The sequence below is a fragment of the Helianthus annuus genome, chromosome 9 (genome assembly GCF_002127325.2).
Source record: "Helianthus annuus cultivar XRQ/B chromosome 9, HanXRQr2.0-SUNRISE, whole genome shotgun sequence".
In the NCBI taxonomy this organism is placed as follows: domain Eukaryota; kingdom Viridiplantae; phylum Streptophyta; class Magnoliopsida; order Asterales; family Asteraceae; genus Helianthus; species Helianthus annuus.
The window spans coordinates 78739544-78753732 of NC_035441.2; the positions used below are offsets into that span (position 1 = coordinate 78739544).

Below are 14189 nucleotides of genomic sequence, written 5' to 3' on the forward strand. Positions count from 1 at the left end.
TTGCATTGGCGTGAGGTCAATAGGAAAAAGATGGTTATCAAGGTTCAACTGATAATCACGAATAACAGAATCGAGAACAAGAGGTTTACCAGTAGCAACTTTGACAGACAAGGGTTTTCTCAATTTAGTTCTAGGTATCGCAAGCAAAGGCACAAAAGATAACGAAACAAAACTTTTATCGGCACCAGAATCAAAAAACATAGATGCGGGTCGATTGTTGACAAGAAACGTACCATTGACAACCTCGTTGTCAGCCCTCGCTTCGTTTGCATTCAAATTGTATGCTCGCCCTCGAGCAGGATTCACGTTGGCGTTGACGTTCGCATTCGGATTCGCATTAGCATTTGCCAGCCTCAGACAGTTATTGCGGAAGTGGCCAAACTCTCCACAATTAAAACATGAACCTGGTGGGAATCTAGCAGCGTTCCCTTGTGCCGGAGCTTGAACCTGGGCAACCTGATTTTGTCCTGAACGACAAACATTGGCTAAATGCCCAAGTCTAACACACGTCGTGCAATGCTTACAAGCTTGTTGTGCAACATGATAACCGTTGCAGCGAGCACAATGAGGTGCGGTACCGGCATACGCCTTTTTCGCAGGAGGTTGAGCTGGCGTGTTCTGTTCAGTCTGTGTCGTAACAGCAAAGTTCTGTGCACCCTTTCGCTTCCTTGATTTCTTCGACGACTCACCTTCTTTACCTTTACCCTTCTTCTTGTCTTTCGCAGAATCAGACGATTTCTTTTTGTCACCCTTGCGAGTGAGTTTACCCTTTCTGACTTAGGATTCAGTCAGGGTAGCAGATAACTCGATCGCTTGACGAAGGGTAGTGGGTTTAACAGCGGTCGCAATATCCAGCATAGAATCGGGTAGACCATCGATATATCTTTCGATTGCTTTGTCTGGTGGGGTAACCATGGTGGGACACAATAGACTGAGTTCCTCATGTGTACGCACGGTGCTCAGCCCCATCTTGTTTTAAATCGTCAAACTCTCGCTCCAAAGCTCGAATCTCGTGACGGGGACAGAACTCTCTCATCATGAGAGCCTGAAGCTCATCCCATGTTTGTGCCAACGCCACTTTTTTTTTTTTTTGGGTAAAGGGTTACCCCGGTGATTCTATATATTCACAACCAAATAAAACAAGTAGTGTAGAAATCCTACACTAGTTCAATCACAGGACATGCCCCATGAAAGTAAACACGAAAATACAAGAAAACTACCAACAAACTGCAATCCAACTAGACACACTTCTAGAAACAAAATAGACTAAACAACTCAATCAACCATCACCATTTGCGAGCTCAGAGGTAACAATCTCCCATTTGCCTAGCAGCCTTCTCACATTCGCACAATCTTTAAGCTTCGCACCCATAAGTTTGTACCGAACCTGTTGGATAATGAGAGCACTTATAGTTTCAGGAGGTCTCAATTGGTTCTTGAACATTCTCGCATTCCTCTCCTGCCATATGAAGTAAGCACTGGCCGCAACTAGTAATCTAGCAACATAGTTGTCTACAGATTTGGACTTGGACCGCACTAGAAGCCAATCAACAATATCCACCCACTTCGCATTGACTGAATCCATTCCCACTTTACGTCTAACCCCCTGCCAAACTCGAGAGGAGAAATTGCATTCAAAGAACAAATGATTATGAGAATCATGATCAGCATAACATAGCAGGCAACACATCATATTCATATTCTTACGCCGCGAAAAATCCCACTTCAGAATCTTATCCTGGGTAAGCAGCTTTCGCCTCATGATTAACCACATTGAAAACGCATGTCGCGGAATGCACTGCGAGAACCAAACAATGGGGCACCACTGAACATCCAAATGACGGTGCCTGATAGACTCCCAAACTCCAGCCGAAGAGAAGTCACGAAATTGATCACCTGAATGCCACAAAAGTTTATCTTCCTTGTTCGAATCAAATATCAGCTGATCAAGTTGGATAAGAACAGGAAAAGTGTCTCTCCACGCAACCGGCCATCTCCAAGAACCATTAGAATAAATATCAGAAAATTTAGACTCCATATTGAAACCTGCATTAGCAATAGCTCTAGGAGAAATAATCTGATTCAACGGCCCTAGATGACTCCACGAATCAAACCAAGCTGAAGTCTTTGCGCCGTTACCCACCTCGGACCAAACAAAATTCCTCACATCCTGCCTGGTTTGAAGAATTTTCCTCCACGACCAGCAACAACTAGAGGGAACAGTACAAGACCAAAAACTTCTGCCCTTCAACCTGTAAGAATGAATCCACTCTACCCATAACGAGTTGCGCTTAGAAAGAATACTCCAGATATGAGAAGACATAAGAGCTTTATTAACATCACCAATGCGACGGATACCTAAACCACCTTCATATTTAGGAACACACACCGAATTCCAAGAAACTTTAGCCCGACCCTTCTGAAAGGCACTATCTTGGGACCATAAAAAATTCCTCAACAGCGCTTCCAACTTAAGGATTACCCGAGATGGCAGAATAAACACAGAAGACCAGTACACATGCAAAGAGGACAAGACTGAAATTATGAGTTGCAACCTGCCCGCAAAAGATAGTAATTTATTTTGCCAGTGCATAATACGCTTTTCAAACTTCTCCACCAACACATCACAATCTTTATAGAGTAACCGAGAAGATATGAGAGGCACACCCAAGTATCTAACTGGCAAAGAACCCTCCGCAAAAGGCAAAATGTTCAAAATAGCCGTTTTAACAAACGAAGGCACATTGGAGAAGAAGACTGTGCTTTTGTTAACACTAGGGAGCAAACCTGACATCTTCGTAAACGAATTAAGCGAGTTCATGATGCATCTTGCTGAAGCAATCTCACCCCGAGAGAAAATAAAGAGGTCATCCGCAAAACAGAGATTAATAATCTGTTGTCGTTCACATTTGTTATGAAATTTAAAGGAAGAGTCAATCCGAACCGTGTGCTGTAAGATAGCCGTTAGAACCTCCATAACTAGAGTAAACAAGTACGGCGAAATAGGATCTCCTTGCCTAAGCCCCCGATTACCCTTGAAAAAACCATGCACATCCCCGTTAATGCACACTGAAAACGTGGTAGTAGAGACACATACCATAATCCAGTGAACCATGGTAGGATGAAAGCCGAAACCAACCAGAATTCTTTTTAAGAAACGCCAATCAACAGTGTCATAGGCCTTCTGAATATCAACTTTAAACGCACATTTAGGGGGCCCGATATTTCTATGATAATTGTGCATCAACTCTTGAGTTAACAAGATATTATCGGATATTTTCCTCCCCGGTACAAAGGCCGATTGGTTTCCACTGACTATATCGTTTAGCGCCACTTTTATTCTGTCAGCAATGATTTTGCTAATACATTTGTATAACACATTGCAACAGGCAATCGGTCTATAATCCGTAACAACTGATGGAGAGGGAATTTTAGGAATAAGAACAATGAGGGTGTGGTTTAATTCCCGAAGAAGCTTACCTGTGGCAAAAAAATCAATAACCGCATTGGACACTTCAGTACCGATAATCGGCCAGGCCCCTTTAAAAAAACCTGCTGTGAACCCATCTGGCCCCGGGGCTTTATCCGACCCCATAGAAAAAATCGCCTTCCTAACCTCTTCCGCTGTGACCGGCCGAACCATATAAAGAGCTATATCCCCCTCAATCGTTTTGGTAAACAACTCAGGAGACGGGTTGAGAGACGTAACACCCGGCCGAGACTTTACTTTCTCAGAATCTGAAATCTTAAGAACACATGGAGAGTGATCGGAAAGGCTAGCCGATTGGAAAATGGCAACCGCATTCGGAAACTGGGATATAAAATGAATATTGCCCATCACTCTATCTATCTTCTTCATTAACCCGATCCCCTTCTTGGGTTTCTGACTCCACGTAAAATGCACCCCGGACCGCTTAATATCCATCATCTGAATATCATCCACACAAGCTTGAAACTCCCTCATGCTTAAGGAAACCGATGAAGACCCCATAGATTTGTCTTCAAGATTCAAGGCAGAGTTAAAATCACCTAACATGACCCAAGGGTTATCACGAACGAGATTTTTGTGCAACGAGAGATGATTCCATAATTCCCTCCGAGAGATATAATAATTTGCTGCATAAATAATTGAGCAGAAAATCACTATTTTCTCCTTTTTAAACATAAGTTGCACGTGCATAACCTGATCAGATTCATTTAGCACCATAACATCGAAAATATGAGGATCCCATCCGACTATAATACGCGTTCCTTTAGTACAGCGAGCCCCATTAGAAGTCCACTGCCAAGACCGAAAAACCGATTTGCACACTCTAGAAAGATTACCCACCTCCACATGAGATTCAAGAATAGCACAAAGACTTAAATTGTAACTTTTAATTGCATGACGAACCTCCGACTGCTTAATGGGGCGGTTCAAACCCCTAATATTCCATGACGCTATACTAACCATGAGTAACCGATGAAGAAGGAGTGCTTGCCCCTTTTTTAGTATCAAATTTAATGGTTCCCTGCCTTAAAAAGCCGTCCATATCATAACCATGCATTTCACTAAAATCATCGACCACCTCGACATCATCCTCATCATTTTTAGCTGAAGTTGGCATCTCATCATGTTTAGCCGACTCTAGGTTCTCAACCCCCTCTTCGTCATTTGTGGGTAGCTCATTAAGGACATCAAAAGGATTGTTTGACCGACTGCTACTCGCACTTGCCCTATTAGCCGGCTCCTCTTTCTTTTTACCAATGACTGGACGATAGTCAAATTTTGGCTTAGGCTTGCTCACCGGAAAACCAGTCTGTCTAGCGACCTTTTTACTGTGGACCCCCGTATAACCCTCCTCATCAGTAACCGGATGCTTACCAGGACGTCTACCTTTATTATGCTGCTTACCTCCCATATCCATGTTCCTAGCATTACCTTGCCTCACGGCCTGGAAAGGACAGGTATCATCAGAATGTCCAAAAACGGAACAATGCGCACACCGAAGCGGATACCATTCATACTCAACCGACATAGTTTCTTTAGAAAACCCATCTCCCTCCATATCAGGAATCGCCATTGTGATCTCTTCTCTAAGACTTTTATCAGCTGAAACCTCGATAAGAGCTCTCGCATAGCTACTGCGCCCCCACATATCCATGCACATCGACGTAGTGTATGAGTCTAGGGCTTTTGGTACCCCAATAGTAGTCGCTATCATGCTCAAGCCATCCTCAGTGTAAGCAGCAATCGGAACATCATGGATCTTAACCCAAATCTGGACCTTCTTGACTTCTTTTTTTTCCAACTTAGCTGATGGGCTCCATATATCTAGAAACATAGGTTGTGATCGAATAATCCACGGGCCATCTTGCATAACCTTCATCATACCAGCTTCATCAGCAAATTTAAAGAAAAAAAACCCCTTAGCGTTCATCATGGACTTCTGGATTCCATATTTTTTCCAATTGTTTCTCACATAGTAGTCCACTACAGGGTATGCCACTCGATCCCCAAGAAAATAGCCAACCAAGGTATTCGCCATCTTATCATGAACACTACGCACAGATTCCCTTGGTAATACAACATCACACCCCTCCTGCACTGATTCACTTACCAGGGACCGAAAATTCACCTTTAAAGATTTATTTCCATGCAGAGAATCAGCATACGACATCGATTTAGAAGAGCTGGCCACATTCCCATTTGTATCCTCACCCTGTCGTTGATTCTGAACATCATCATTACCCTTGACACCAACAGACTGATCCTTTGAACCTTGTGAGTTTAGAGACTGATAAGAACCCTCCTTACCTGCATTCGGCTCTACACTTCTCAAACGAATATCCTGAGGACCTGCATCATCATCCGTAATGTCATTCAAACTCCCACCTTCTGCCGTACTATGCTGAGAGAAATCCATGGCCGGTGAAGATTCCTTGACAGGCAAAGGAACCGGCACAGATATCTTTTCAAGTTCATCGATTACGTTAATCGGCTTGTGGATAGAATTCTGCTTAAAAATTCCTCTACGAGCAAGTTTAGGATTACCCTCTGTTGAACCACGACTTCCAGTAACTTTGGAGATCAATGGTGGTTTACCACGATCCGGTTGAACATCATGAACCTTCCGTGCATCCATCTTGTATTAAACCCCTCTCTCAAACACCACGTGAATAAAACCAGCATGCAACAGAAAAACCACCGAAAACAAAGAAACGATTAACACAGAAAAACCCTAAATCTAGCAAACCCTATTTCATGCAGTCCTTCGCAACATATAGAGCCACTGGTTATTCAAGATCCTAAGAGATCGATAAACCAAGAAGACCTATACACCACTATGAACTAACACCAAATACGGCGGCGATTGAAAGCAAAAACGAAAAAACCCCAGATCGAAATCGGTCAACCCTGCTAACTAGTTCGTTATAGAGATTAAAGCCTAACCTCTAATCACAGACTGTTATACAGAGAATTACGACTGAAATCATAGAGTTCATGATGATCAAGAAAATCGCCTGGCTAGAGAGAGAGCATTAGGGTTTTTTTTCCGGAGGGGTGGGGTTTTTACAGATGTGTTTTTCGGCACCCCTATCGCGCATAATACCATTCCACCAGGTAAGCGCTCGCTTCTCAAACACGCTTGAAGCAAATTCAACCTTACGTGCATTCGGACACAGCACATGCCTGAATGTGTTCTCAATACTCTCGAACCACTGTAGGAGCGCAGTTGCTCTTTGTGACCCAGAAAACTTTAGAGGTTTAGCAGAATTGAAGTTCTTGAAATTACACTGCGCATTGTTGTTGTTATTATTGTTATTGTTGTATATCTCGTGAACTTGAGTTACAACACCGGGAAGCACAGCAGCCACTTGCTGAGAGACCAGGGCTGCGATTTCTTCAATGGTGAAAGACTGTGCTTCACGTCGTGGAGGCATTTTCTAACAAGGAAATATGAGAAACGAGTAAGGTTGATAATTAGGAAAAGCAAAAGATGTATCGACAAAACACAAGGAAGGCGATCATTTGTTCATTACCTCGAACAAACAAATGACACGCAGTGACTAATCAAAGTAAATGAATCAAAATAATGCATCGCGAAGACATGCTCGCCTATAAGTGAACACTCACCCCAAGAGTTCCCAGGTAAGAGTGACTGGTACGATTATGTGGATTTGTACGAACACTCTAGCCTTAGACAGAAAACTCAGAGTACAGGCATTCACTCTTCCAGTTTGCACGTGTTCACATTATTTAAACCCAAACTTTGATGAGATTTTGAAAATTCAAAAAGGCACTAAGCCAAATATGAATCAAACGAGCTGACTAAAAACCCTAGTTCTCTCTCTCTAATGGAGAAAAACGGCGACCACCTTTCTGTGACCTAAAATTCATGATTTCATGCTGATTATGATGATTGTTTGTATGATTAGAGTCTTATGATCTCTAGTTTATCCTTGCAATTCATTATAATTCGTCTTTGGTCCGTTTTTAGGTATTAGGGTTACGTTTTTTTTCTTCTGTTCTTGGGTTCTTTGCACTTGGCTGCTGTGGTTAATTGGATTCAAGTTTAATCAGGTTTGGGTTTACTACAAGAGAGTATCATTGCTGTTCGCTGATTCGTCATCTCCTGATTGCATTAGGGTTGACGGCGCCAAGGTTGTTCAGGTTTCGTTTCTACATATTTGGGTACGGTTGCTAGGGTTTCTACAATATGATTACGGCAGATTGGGAGTGCCTAGTGGGTGTTATCCGATTGCTGATAGAAATCATTTTGGAGGCTGCAAATCTGAGCTAGGGTCTGTCGTTAATTTGGCTTCTGGTTGGGTTTTTGATCGAACTTAAGCATGACGGCGGCTAGGGTTTATTTGTTTTCGGTTGTTTGAGTTCAGCTAGGGTTTGTCACGGTTGCTTTTGTTTTCAGCCGGCATACATTATGGGAATGGATGAACTTAACAATTCTGGTGGAAACCAACAGGATACTCGTGGAAAGCCGAGATTATCGTTTGATCAAATTGCTGCACGGTTTCTTGATGTTGATGGGAACACTTTGCAGCCAAAGCGTGGTGTAACGATTGGAACACAAAATGACCCTAAGTCTTCTAACATCATCGATGATCTAACAAGGGTCACAGTTCCGGTTCGCTTGGAAAAACGGGATGTCGGAAAGTCAGGCAACTTTTGGGATTACCCTAGCAAGTATACGCCAAATATGAATCAAACTGAAAGGGTTCAAAACCATATAACAGAGGGTTCAAAACCTAGTAATCAATCATCCTAGAACGGATGATTAATTTTCGAAGCAGATTCGGATTTGTGTTCTCATTGTGGTTATCACCTAAGGATAGGTGACGATTTTGTTTTAAAATCTAAACACAAGTAAACTTGTGTTAGGGTCCTAAAGTTATAGTCTAGGTCAAAGCATTACTAATAACCTAATTCCCTATAACCATTGGCTCTGATACCAACTTTCTTCTGTCACACCCCGACCACGTAGGACAACGAACCGTGGCGGAAACGTCGGGGAGTGTTGTAACAGAAGCTATCGTTTCATAACCATGGATACAAAAAGTGTTTTGTTTTATTGATAATATTAAACATTGCATTGTCTTAACGTAGAACAAACAAGTTTTATATTGTCTATCAAAGTTATTATGTCACTAAGGCCTTGTCCGGATCCTATGTGACGCATGCATCCTAGAAATCGATCAAGCATCAACACCTGAAACATATGTAAAAACTTAGTCAGCAAAGAAATGTTGGCGAGTACATAGGTTTTATAAGAGTAACGGAATCATGGCTCGTTTATATGTTGCAATACTTTATTAAAAACTTTGTTTTGAAAGAGTATAATATTGCAACTTAATTAACCAACTCAAACCAAGCGGGTTATAGTTTATAAAACCTCGTAGCCATGATTCTTAACCCAAAAACATTTGCTTTAGAAAACCAACTTGTAAAACATCTTGTAAAAACTTGTTAAAAACTCGTATAGTTTATATCTCTTAGAAAAAAAAACATCATTGTGTGACATCGTTTCAAAATCGTTTACCCAAGTGAACTAAATAACGCCACGATATGTAATATGATGAAAACACTTATATATAAGAAGTACCAGCGGCGTATCTACCATGTTTTCACCATATTACCCCCGCCTCGTTATCTATACACTTAACAAAAAGACAATCGTTTATCGAAATCGTTTAACATTGTTTCCAAATTGTTTCCAATTCGTTCCTAAATCGTTCTCATATCGTTCCCAAATCGTTCTCATATCGTTCCCAAATCGTTTACTCGTTTAGATCGTTTAAATTGTCCTCGTTTTAATTGTGAAAACTTATATATGGTCGTCTCGTTAACAACATTCAAACCTTTGTGACTCGTCCATCGTTCAACTCGTTCTCGTATTAACAAACCACCAAAGGGTAAGTTAACAAACATCAGATTCAGTCGCTACCCACAATCCCCACACATAACCATGGGTGTAGTAAAGTAACGGGATTTGTCAGATCCTATGGTACCATAACCTAATACTAGTCGGCTTGATCAATGCTAATGAATGTCATTCGTTATGTAACTACAACCAACAAGTTCGTTCACTTTATCGAAATCGTTCTTAGTTTAGTAAAAATCGTTTTAATCGTTTTTGAAATCATCGTTTAAACTTTGAAAACATTTCGTGCATATGAACTACGTACTCACTTGTAGTGCCAAGTATCCTCGATCAAATAGAACTTCAACAAACTCGAGCAAACCAGAGAAATCAAGTAGCTCCTAGTAATCGAACCACTAGTTAAACAATAGACGCCTAAATCGGGAGATCGGACAGAATGAAGTCTTGTAAACCAAATGAGTGTTGGAACTCATGTGATATGGTTTAACAAAGCCTACATTCTAAATTGGAACCTAACCTAAGTGCTTTCGACCCATCGTGACCCATTAAGGTAGCTTATGCTACTTTAACACGTCGTGCACGCAACAGCACGTTCGAGACGTCTAACTAGTCCTATGACAAGTATTATATGCCCATACATGTTTAATTATGTTACATAATTAGTTACGTGTCAAAAGTTTAGGTTACATATGCTAAATTACCAATTGTGTATGAAAAGGGTATTTTGGTAATTTACTAAAGGCATATAAATTACCTATCATGCGACTAATCAAACCTAAGTGACCATAAGGTATAACCTCGAAAGGTTATTCCCTATGCTACTATGGTCACTAAACATGTTTGGTCGGATCCTAATGATCGACCAAACGGGTCGTGTTCGAAAGTTTAAGCGGGTGTTTAGTCCGCTTGACTTACGACTCTACACAAGCACTAAACTAACAAGTGACGAGCTAAACATGTCGAAACATGTTTAGTTAAGTTAGAAAACAGGTTTTGATATCAAAACAAACGGTTTTGACATCCGAGAGTAGTTTGGTTACAAAATACGCGAGAAAACGCATTTTGGCCGAAACTACGACTCGCCACTGAGCCTAGATAACGTGGTAATCAGTAGGTATAGTCACTAGGGACTATAACCATCGTGATTACGCTCACGTTATGAAGTTCAAACGAACTTTGCGTTGACCATAAACTGGTCAAAGCAGAAAGTCAAACACAGTTTGACTTTAACGATAGAAAGGAACGAAAAGAACGAAGGAATACTTACAAACGGTCCCCGCAAGCTTTGACCCGATTCACTCTCAGGTAGGAAGCAATTACTTCCACTTAGAGAGCAAGAATCAGATCAAATGTGAGGAAACCAAGTGAAAGCAAGTGGGTATTTATAGATTTTCAAGAGCCGTTAGGATCGTTTCTCGAAGATTGAGCTTTGATCTCATCCGTACAAGTGGGCACATGGTATTAGGATACCATGGGCTCTCAAAAACCATCAAAATTGGCCCATAGAGTGATCAAAACCATGTCCAAAAACCCTGCAAACCAGCTGCTGTTTCAAAAACTGGTTTTCTGTTACTGAGCAACTCACGCGGCCCGCGTCAGCATACAGACAAAACTCAGGCAGGCCGCCTGGCCTTGTCTGATCTGCACAACTTTCAGAAATGGCAGTTTTAGTCCCTGAACTTGCAAAACATGCATTTCGGCCCATTTTTGACACGTTTAAGCCCCGTTAACCCCATTTCAAGGCTCCAAAATGAAGTTAAAGTATAGGGAACTCAAAACATGCTCAAAAATATCTCGGATGTTGGTTCGTTTGGTCGTACGGTTGCGTTATTCGCTTAATTACGACGGAAGTCGTAACGAACGCAAAAACGATCCAAATTAAGCAACGATTGGAATTTTATCATGCCAAACACTAAAATAGAATATTTTAATGCTTAAATAAATTTTTGGATGTCCGGATATATTCAGAACGTAAGATATGCGCGAAAATGCAAACTTGTGCACTTTTTGACGCTTTTAGTCCCTATTGATCAATAAAGTTTATTTTAGCATACCGAACCCCTCAAAGCCTATTTCTAAGCTATGTAAAGGTTATTTAGGGTATGTTTAACTTATGATCAAGTTCCGGAGTGTTCGTTACTATTCAAATCGGTATAGTTTTGCAGTTTGACACAATTAGTCCCTGTGATCGAACAAGGTTGATTTTAACACACCGAACCATCCAACACTTATTTCTAAATTATGTGGAGGTTATTTAAGGTATGTTAAGCTTATTCACTATTCCGGAGTGTTTGTTGCATTAAACTGGTTATATTTACGCCTCAGTGCGCGTATAACCTTCTAGAAAGCGACTTAGAGCTTGAAATTGGAATCGAATCGAATTGTAAAATTACCAAACACAAATACACACAAAATAACACCAAAACACATATAATAACACCAAGGCACATTGTTTTATTAATAATCAACATTGTTTTACATCGTACAGAGATTACAGAGCACAGTTGTCACAGCGAGTGCGGAACGCTGTCTTGGGAATATCTTCTTCATGCACGCGAAGTTGATGATATCCAGATCGCAGATCAATCTTTGAAAAATAAGAAGCGCCTTGCAATTGATCAAAGAGATCATCAATGCGAGGTAGGGGATATCGATTCTTGATGGTAAGCTTGTTAAGCTCACGATAATCGATACACATCCTAAAAGATCCATCCTTCTTCTTGACAAAGAGAACGGGAGCACCCCAAGGTGAAAAGCTAGGACGGATAAAACCTTTGTCAGAGAGCTCCTGAAGCTGCTTAGATAACTCTTGCATGTCAGACGGTGCAAGACGGTATGGAGCTCTGATAATGGGATTTGCACCAGGTACGAGATCAATACGGAACTCGACTTGGCGTGCTAGAGGTAGACCAGGTAACTCTTCAGGGAAAACTTCAGAATAATCCCGAACGACAGGAATATCTGAAATAGACTTACCCTTGCCTTTATCTGCTGTAATATGTGCTAAGAAAGCCACATATTTCTTCCGTAGATACTTCCGTGCTTTAAAACAAGACATAAGTTTGAGACCACCGGCAGGCTTCTCACCACGAACCTGTAGGATCTCGCCTGTCGACAGCGGCACACGAACAATCTTCTCAGAACAAACTATCTCTGCGTGATGCTTAGATAACCAATCCATACCCACTATAACGTCGAAGCTTCCAAGTTGCATTGGCGTGAGGTCAATAGGAAAAATATGGTCGTTAAGGTTCAACTGGCAGTTGCGGAGAACAGAATCAAGAACAATGGGTTCACCATTAGCAACCTCTACTGTCAAAGGTTTACCTAGTTTCGTTCTAGACACGCGAAGCATTGGCTCAAAAGACAATGACACAAAACTCTTGTTGGCACCCGGATCAAAAAGAACAGATGCAGGCTGATTATTAATAAAGAGCGTACCGTTCACCACTTCATTGTCTGCTTGTGCTTCTTGAGCATTCATGTTGAAGACTCGCCCTCGAGCCTGAGCCTGATTCTGGTTTGCATTCTGGTTCTGGTTGGCTAGTCTTGGGCACCGATTTCTGTAGTGGGTCAGATCCCCATAGTTATAACAAGCACCTGGTGGGTATTGTGGTCGTGCAGCCTGACCCTGTTGATGAGCAGGAGGTTGAGCAACTTGTTGAGCAGGGTTTTGAACTGCGCGATTTTGAGCAAACCGACAAACATCGGCAAGATGACTTGACTTCCCACAGTTAGTACAGAAACGGCACTGATGTTGAGGCTGATGGTGACTGTTGCATCGATTACACAAAGGTGCACTTCCTGAATAGGGCTTCTTTGCTGGAGGCTGTGTGGGTTGGTTGGGAGCTGCCTGGTTAACCTGGGCAGTGACAGCAAAATTTTGGGAAGCCTTACGCTTCCTTGACCCCCTTGAGGAACCAGAATCCTTTCCCTTCTTGTTTTAACCTTTCTTGCTATCTTCCTTGTCAGACGACTGTTTCTTGCCCTTGTCACCCTTCCTGTGTAATTTATTCTTTCGAATCTGCGACTCAGTCAGTGTCGCTGATAACTCGATTGCCTGACGGGGTGTGGTAGGGTTGCTACCAGTGATAATGTCTTGTACCGAGTCAGGCAGGCCGTCGATGTACCTTTCGACAGCCTTGTCGAGTGGGGCGACCATAGTCGGGCAAAGTAGACTCAACTCCTCAAACCTATCAGTATATGCCATGTGCTCGCCACTATCTTGCTTCAAATCATAAACTCTTTCTCCAACGCTCGTTGCTCATGACGAGGACAAAACTCCCTCATCATAAGAGCTCTTAGTTCAGCCCACGTCTGTGCTAGAGCAACTTCTGCACCACGGTCTCTCATTACCCCATTCCACCATGTAAGAGCCCTCTTCTGAAACACGCTTGAAGAAAACTCGACCTTGCGATTATCCGGACACTGCACGTGGCGAAAAGTATTCTCGATGCTCTCGAACCATTGAAGAAGCCCAGTTGCTCCCTCAGAACCACTAAACTTGAGTGGTTTAGCCGAGTTAAAGTTCTTGAAATTGCATGTACCATTGTTGTTGTTGTTGGCTTGGTTCCATTGAGCAAAGAGATTTGGGAATTGAGCAGCCATCTGCTGCGCAATAATTTCTACCAGCTCGGCAGTTGCTATCTGGTGTTCGCGTCGAGGAGGCATTCTAAAAGAGGAAAACATGAAAGGAAACGAGTGAGATGATTGGATAAAGAGAATGAGATGAAACAGAATCAACAAAAGCAAAGATGGTGGTTACGCATCGCAAAGCAAACAAGCGACACGAAATGTCTAGTCAAAGTA

The 14189-nt window shown here is 41.9% G+C and overlaps 1 protein-coding gene across 1 annotated transcript; it reads right to left on the bottom strand.

The window, feature by feature from the left end:
• Nucleotides 1–1279: 1279 nt before the first annotated feature.
• On the bottom strand, nucleotides 1280–3991 carry LOC110886953. Its single transcript, XM_022134843.1, has one exon. The coding sequence runs from the start codon at nucleotides 3989–3991 to the stop codon at nucleotides 1280–1282; it is 2712 nt and encodes a 903-aa protein (XP_021990535.1).
• Between the last annotated feature and the right edge of the window lie 10198 nt (nucleotides 3992–14189).